This window comes from Acanthisitta chloris, unplaced genomic scaffold (genome assembly GCF_000695815.1).
Source record: "Acanthisitta chloris isolate BGI_N310 unplaced genomic scaffold, ASM69581v1 scaffold30352, whole genome shotgun sequence".
Lineage (NCBI taxonomy): Eukaryota > Metazoa > Chordata > Aves > Passeriformes > Acanthisittidae > Acanthisitta > Acanthisitta chloris.
Genome location: NW_008662644.1, coordinates 5,287 through 12,348, shown reverse-complemented (window position 1 = coordinate 12,348; position 7,062 = coordinate 5,287). Strand labels below are relative to the sequence as shown.

At 55.0% G+C, this 7,062-nt stretch overlaps 1 protein-coding gene across 1 annotated transcript; it reads left to right on the top strand.

Annotated features, from left to right (window-relative positions):
* The first annotated feature begins 16 nt into the window (after positions 1–16).
* Positions 17–3,894, top strand: CRIP1 (cysteine-rich protein 1 (intestinal)). Its single transcript, XM_009070680.1, has 5 exons — positions 17–109; positions 2,725–2,819; positions 2,929–2,986; positions 3,138–3,185; positions 3,540–3,894. Exons 1-4 carry the CDS (start codon positions 70–72, stop codon positions 3,176–3,178), a joined length of 234 nt encoding a protein of 77 aa, XP_009068928.1. The 5' UTR covers positions 17–69; the 3' UTR covers positions 3,179–3,185; positions 3,540–3,894.
* The last annotated feature ends 3,168 nt before the right edge of the window (positions 3,895–7,062 follow it).

Sequence of the window (7,062 nt, the reverse complement as noted above, 5' to 3'; positions counted from 1 at the left end):
CGGCGGGACGGGCGCGGAGCATCCCATAGCCGGTGCGAGCAGCTCCCCGAGCCCAGACGAGCCGAGACCATGCCTAAGTGTCCTCGCTGCCAGAAGGAGGTCTACTTCGGTAAGGGCTTCCCATCCTCTCCCCGGCTGTCCTCACCCCGCGGGGACCGCAGGGCTGTGGGTTCTGGGTGCCCCAGTGTTGTGCGTCTTAGTGTTGTGCGTCTCATCTCTGCAAATTCTTGGGGTGCCCCAGAGTTGCACACCCCAGCGCTGGGGGTGCCCCGCGTGGGTGACCCTATAGATCCACCCAAGGAGGTGCCTGGATGCAGAGTGCAGGCTGTGCTGGATGGGAGCTCAGCGTGGGAGCTCAGCCCCGATTCTGTCCCAGCACAGCCCGAAGTGCTGTGCGGGTTTTGGAGCCCAAAGCTGGTGCAGCCTGCTGCTCTGAAAGCCCAGGCAGGTGAGCAAGTACCTTCCCAAGGGCAAATCGTGCCCTCGGGCAAGTTCCTGGGTCAGAGGGTTGCCCACGTGTGGTTGTGTGGGTTAGCAGAGCAGGATGACACCTCTGGGGTGTTATTTTTAAGCCGCTGTTGCAGGCTAGTTGTGAGCTGGTTGTTGGGCTGCTGTCTGCTGCTGGGCTTCCCGCAGATGTCCTCCCTCCAAACTGGGGCCCCAAAACTCCTGCCCCTTCTGGTGCCATGGTCCTGCTGTCCTGCCTGAAGGTATCTGGGGGGTTTGAGCTTCTGACTCTGCCAGCAGTTGCTGGAACAGGCTCTAGCTGCCAGACCTCCCCACTTCGCTGATATAGCTGAACTTGAGGGGGTTTGCTGGAAACAGCTTCCATGCACTCTCTGCTTTTTAATTTACTAGAGATGAGGAATCGGAGACCCAAATGTCATCACTGACTTCTCTCTCTGCTTTATTTCTGCTCTGCTTGTGCATGTGCCCCAACTACCTGTGCTCTGCTAAAGAGTTGGAGATTCAAACACAGGGCCTGCTCTCCTGGCCAAACACCTGTGTCCGTTAGTGATGCTAACTCTGGGGAGGTGCACTAGGGCTGGCACGGGTGCTGCCTGCAGAGCTGCTGGGGATGTGGTTCCTGCAGTTGAGGAACATCACTTTGCCTAATCTTGAACTCAACACTTGCAGACAGGATTTGAGATGGAGTTTCGACACAATACAGTTCGTATCTACCTCCTGCACCTTATTTACCCATGTGGCTTGATACCAGGAGCTATCAAGGTGCTGGTGTCAGTGTTTGTTTTTCCTTGTGGATTTGTATCCATCCCACTCAGAGTGAGCTGGCTTTGCCGTGCCTGCAGGTGTGGCTGCGGAGGTGCTGGGACGGGACCGTTTGACCAAGGAGGAGTTTGACCTTGCACTGTTATGAAATGTCTTTGTTGATGCAGAGGCTGAGTAGGGTTCAAAAGTTGCTGGAAGACAAAGCTTGACGCCTGATATCTGTGTCTGCAGATAATCTGGAGCAATAGCAGAGGAGGCAGAGCAAGCCTTGTTCCAGGGCACCCTGGAGCTCTTTGGAGCCTGGCAGACCTGCTTGGGTGTGCCTCAGGCTGCTTTGGGCCAAATTGTGTCCGTAGAGAGCAGTGGTGAAAAGGAGATGATGCTGAGAAGACTAGGGATGGGGTTTGGAGGAATCTTGCCTTCATGGCTGAATGCTAGAGGAGCCCTGTTGCAGTGAGCCTTAGCTGAGCTTCTGCCCAAGTGTTGGTGCAAAAGTGTGTGTGAGAGGTGAGGAGACTAAGCTCCTTCCATAAACCCTGTGACTGGAGAGCCTTGCTGTGGGCCAGGCTTGGGCTCCTGGGGGTGTCCAGATGGGAGGATGCTGTGGCCCCTGCCAGGCTGTGGGTACAGAAGGCCTTTTGTGCCACTGGGGAATGGCAGCAGGGCTGCCTTGTGACATTTGGGAACTGCCCCCGCTCCCACCTCTGCAGCTGCCAGCTTGCTCCTTACACAAGCTATTCTGGGCATATTTGGACTCCAAAAAAGAGGTGCTTCAGGCTGCGGAGGGCACCCTGGGGCACGTGCTGCCCACAGTGGCTCAGTTCCACTCCTCAGCTTCCTTTTGCAGGCGTGGAGAGAGTGCTCAGACCTGGCTCTGATGTGGTTCCTGTGGACATCTCTGGTTAATCACTTAATAAATTCCTACAGCTGCCAATATGAAGAGCACATGTGTCTGCAGAAAATGCCCTCCTCCCCCGCTGTGCTGCAATTAAAAGCCACCCTGTGTTCCCCCCTCTCTCTATAAACATGTTCTGGCTCCAGCATGTTGTCCCTCCAGGATGCTGGCAGGGCACAAGCGATGGCTTTGCCTTCCTGGTCCTCATCAGCATCCCCCTTTGCCCCTGCCAACTGTAGTGATCACTTGGGCTCCAGCTTCCTGGGGAGAAATGAATCCCCTTGCAGGCTGATGCTGAAAGGAGGGAGATCCTCAGATCTTTGGAAGATGCACAGAAGTCAGTCTGTCCTCGTGGATGCAGCAGTGTTCACCCTGGGCGTGGCACTGCTGTTTTGGATCCGTGCGCCTGGATCTGCACAGCAATGTGTGTGTACAGTGAGCACTTGGGTTTGAAACACAGTTCCCTCTGTCCTGGACAGAGAGACTTGAGAAAATGCCAAAAAATGTCCTCCATAGGGTTGATGACAGGGAGGCCAACGTGCCAAAACTGACTTGTGCCTGTTCAGTGCCTCAACTAACCCATCTCCTTTCCATGGCAGCCGAGAAGGTGACTTCTCTGGGGAAAGACTGGCACCGGCCCTGCTTGAGATGTGAGAAGTGTAACAAGACCCTGACATCTGGAGGCCATGCAGAGGTGAGGTTTGCTGCCCAGGAGGTCCTTGTCTCCTGCAGCCAAGGGCTGGGATGGGCAGAGATGGAGCTGAAGGGTGGTCAGGGCTGATGCTCTTTCTCTCTCCCTGCAGCATGATGGCAAGCCATACTGCAACCACCCCTGCTATGCTGCCTTGTTCGGGCCCAAAGGTAGGGTGGCTGTGGCTGGCGTTGTGGGAAGGAGGGAGGGAGAGAGGCAAGGAGGAAGGAAGGGAAGGGGGCTCAGGATTGTCTTGGTGAGGTGAAGCCTCAGTGTGCTTGCCATCCTGCAGTGATGCTGACCCTGCTCTATCTCTTCCAGGGTTTGGCCGGGGAGGAGCTGAGAGCCACACGTTCAAGTAAACCTCAGGTTGGTCCTTCCCTTGGAGCTCCCCTCCAGCCTCCAGCTCTGTGGGCTGCCTGGGGCTGTCCTCCCTCAGGCAGGCAGGGAAGGCAGGCGTGCCACAGCATCTTTCTGGGCTGGCTGTGACTCCCAGGCCTTGCACCAGTGTTCGGGAGCAACCTGCTGGGTGCCAGCTGCTCCTCACCACCAACCCCAACTGACTGTCAGCTCCTGCTTAGCTCCTGCAGCAGGCACCAAAGGCTTTTGCTTTGTGGCCTGTTGGCAAAGTCAGAGTCTGTCCCAGAGCACTGTTGTCCCTGAGATGTCTGTGCTCCCAGCCCAGCCTGACCTCATCTGCTCCTCTCTTCCATCCCTCTTCAGGTCTGACGGCCAAGGTTCCCAGCACAGCCCGAAGACAACACAAACACACCGCAACAGACATGCATTTTTGTTCTTAATTCACTCTATACTAGACTAGCACGTTCAAAGCAATAAGTAACCAAGGCTGGGGCTGGTGTGAAGAGGGGCTTTGTTCCCCATGGAGTGCTGCTGGGGTGAGGGTGTTGGGATGTCCTGCCAGATAGGAAGTTTGGCCAGTATTGCTGAAGGCCACCTGGAGAGGAGACCACACCCTTCCAGCCAAAACTTGGCTCTGCTTCTGGCACCCAGCTCTCGTGGCTGGGCCCAAAGTTGTATTCTCAGTCTTTAATAAACCAAAAGATGCTTACCGCATGTAGCAGCTGTGCTCTCTGTAACAGGGGTCCTGAGGGACTTGGTTGTGAAGTGCTTGCCACTTACTTAAGGACCTCTGTGGCCTTTGGATTGAGCCCCACACTCTGTGATGGTTTCATGTGCTTCTGCTCCTGCCATGCATGGGATCCTGCCCTTGGCTGCCCATCCCAGGGGCTGCCTGAGCCCTGGAGGGTGAGCATGCCCCAAGGGAAAGGGTGGTGGATGTTGTGCTGGTGCTTGTCTGAAGTCTCTGTGGTTTCAGGAGGAAGGTCCTACCCGACCTACAGCCTCACTGGGTCTGTCTAGAGATGTTTGCAGAAGTTTAGAGTGTGGTGGTTCCCACTGTGAGCCACGTCTTGTTGCCTGTGGCTGTCATGGGGTTATAGTAGAGCCATGCAGTGCTTCTGGACGAGGGGTTGAGACTGATGACCTGAGGTCTTTGTGGCACTCTACAGACTCCTGGCCATGTCCCAGCCTCAGGCAGTGCCTGCTGGAAGGTCATGTATGTAGGCAGCCCCCAGCTCTACTTCTGGATCTGAGATAGCACTGCAGCCCTCAGTTGGGGCTGACTGGACTGTCACATCAAGAAAACATGGTAATTTGCTGCTTTCACTCTGAGCAGCCATGCAAAAAGGCCAAGTGAGCTGGGAGGTTCCTGCCGAGGCAGAGCCGGCCTCCCTCTGCAGGGAAAGCGGTGGTGTGGTGTTACAAAGCAAGAGCTGGCCCACAGGAGCTTTGCTCTTTCGTGTTTCAGTGTCTGCGCCACTGGAAGAACAGCACTGAAATATGAACATGGTAATTTGCTGCTTTCACTCTGAGCAGCCATGCAAAAAGGCCAAGTGAGCTGGGAGGTTCCTGCCGAGGCAGAGCCGGCCTCCCTCTGCAGGGAAAGCGGTGGTGTGGTGTTACAAAGCAAGAGCTGGCCCACAGGAGCTTTGCTCTTTCGTGTTTCAGTGTCTGCGCCACTGGAAGAACAGCACTGAAATATGTCAAAGATGTCAACTTGAGAGATGTTTCTAAAATGGTTTCTTAACCTGAACCACCCCATTTACATATTCAGAGATACCTCATCACTCATTGGGATATTTTTGTCTACAGTTTATGCAGGCATTTCCTTAGAGACTGCTCTGCATTTTACTGTCACAGCAGCTATTCTAGGACTTGGCCAAAGCCCTCAGGGGTCAGAGGTACATGTCCAATGTCAAAATCTTTGGTGTCAAAAGCAGCCTGATCTGATAAGCATCTTAAAACTTCCAATTAAAACTTGCTTGACTCCACAAGGCTCAGCACCCACTAGACATGTTTCAATGGGATGAACTCGGAACAGCTGGCGCTGCCTCGCCTCCCACCCCGTTAGTGCAACAAACACAGGCATCCGTGTCAAAGGCAAACCCTGGATATTGCTGTTCAGCTGTCACCAGGCTTGTAGGGACCCCTGCCCCCTTGCTCCCACCACTGCCCTTGCCAGCAGCCTCCCAGGGGTGCCAGCACCCATGGCTCCTGGCCATCGAGACATGGTCCTGCTCTGCACCACCGCTGGCAACCAGCCCACCCCTGGGGCACTGGGACATGGCCTTCCTCTGCCAACTGAGCTTCAAAGCAAACTAGTGATATAATCTCAGCAGCCTTTTGCTGCCAGTGAGATAGTATTTTCCCTCAAGCATTAAAAATAACACAAGCCTCATCACCCTCTGGATTTGCATAAGTGTGTCCAGCTGGGAAAGGGAACCGTGGATTAGACTCCTGGTCTTTCCCAACAGGGCCCTGCACTAAAACTTCAAGAGCAGCTAATTCCAAGTGCAAGGGGCTAGGTCAGCAGGGATGAGGAGCAAACCAGTGAGAGGTATGGAAAAACAAGTGCTGTACAGGGAGAGGCTGGGGGGATCCAGCCCTTCAGCTGCCAGCCCTTTCCATGAGCAGTGGCTGCAGCTGGGCTGGGAGGCAATGTGCTGCTGCTTGCAGTATGTTGCTGTTTGCAGTGTGCTGCCTGGGGCTGCCATTCACTTTGGTCCCTGCTGTAGATTTGAGGTGTAGTTGTGGTGACTGGGGACATCTCCCCCTGTCCTGGGTGTGTGGAGGGATGTTGGAACTGAGCTGTGCCAGGTCTGTGCACCCACAGCTAAACCTGACCCTGCAGCTGCCTCACCCTGTGCTGCACAGGTGTGTGTTAAAAAACAGGGGTCCTTCAAGCAAGCTGGGGACAAGCCCTTGGATATTGATTCACAAAATCTGCCTGAGTATCCTGTTTCTCTGCTTGCCCTGCAATAGGAGTTCCCACTGAGATGGCATTCAGCCCCAGGACTTGCTGTTGGGATAGTCCCCTCTGAGTGCTGCGCTTGTACAAGTCACACTCTCTGCCTGCTCCAGCCTCGATGCTGTGAGGTTGGGCAGTTCAGGCACAGGTCACATCTGCAAGGAGCCTTGGTCAAGGAAAATATATGATAAATTGATTTTTTAAAACTTGCTTTGGTCTTTGGAGAGGAAGCAGAAACAGCTGTATTGCATTTGGATAGGAAATCCGCACCCAAGCCAGGCACTCCCCTCGGTGAGCAGTGAGGCTCAGCAGCAGCCAGTGCGCCAGGGAGATGGACTGTCAGCAGACACACTCTTTTCTCCATTGAACAGTAAATTTCTGTGGCCTGGAGTATAAGCTGCACAGACAGGCAGCAGCGTGGCTTCCAGCACAGCTCATCTGTGATGCTCACAGCTCTGAACCTCGTCAGGAGCTTGGGACAGGCAGGGATGGTCCCTTCCCTCCCAGTGGCTGTGCTGCTCCTGCAGCAGGAGAGACAGTGAGGGCAGGATGCTCAGGGCACATCCCAGCTTTCTGGGGGAGCAGCTGAGGGGTGATGGCTGTGTGCTCTACCTGCTTCTCCCACAGCTTGAGGCAGAGAGCAGAGCCTGGGGAGGTGGCTGGCTGCCCCCAGATCCGGCCTGGTCACCAGCCAGCAGCCACGGGGACATCACTGCCATTGAAGGTTGGATCAGGGCATGGCCCCAGCTCTGAGGTACCTGTCTGGGACACCTAAAGGTGTTGTGTAATTTACCACACGGTGATGCTCAGCATAAAGGTCTCCTGCTTTGGTGGCCTGAAACACCACCGTTGCTGACCCCGGAGGAAGGAGCTGTGCTTTTTCTGCCATTGTTTCGGAAGTTTGGGCTGAGGTCAGTG

Bases quoted from the DNA above. Each gene is read 5' to 3' on its own strand.
- CRIP1 (XM_009070680.1), top strand. From the start codon at position 70: ATGCCTAAGTGTCCTCGCTGCCAGAAGGAGGTCTACTTCG. The intron at 2,820-2,928 runs GTGAGGTTTGCT...CTCTCCCTGCAG, and splicing joins CATCTGGAGGCCATGCAGAG to CATGATGGCAAGCCATACTG. The intron at 2,987-3,137 runs GTAGGGTGGCTG...TATCTCTTCCAG, and splicing joins TGCCTTGTTCGGGCCCAAAG to GGTTTGGCCGGGGAGGAGCT.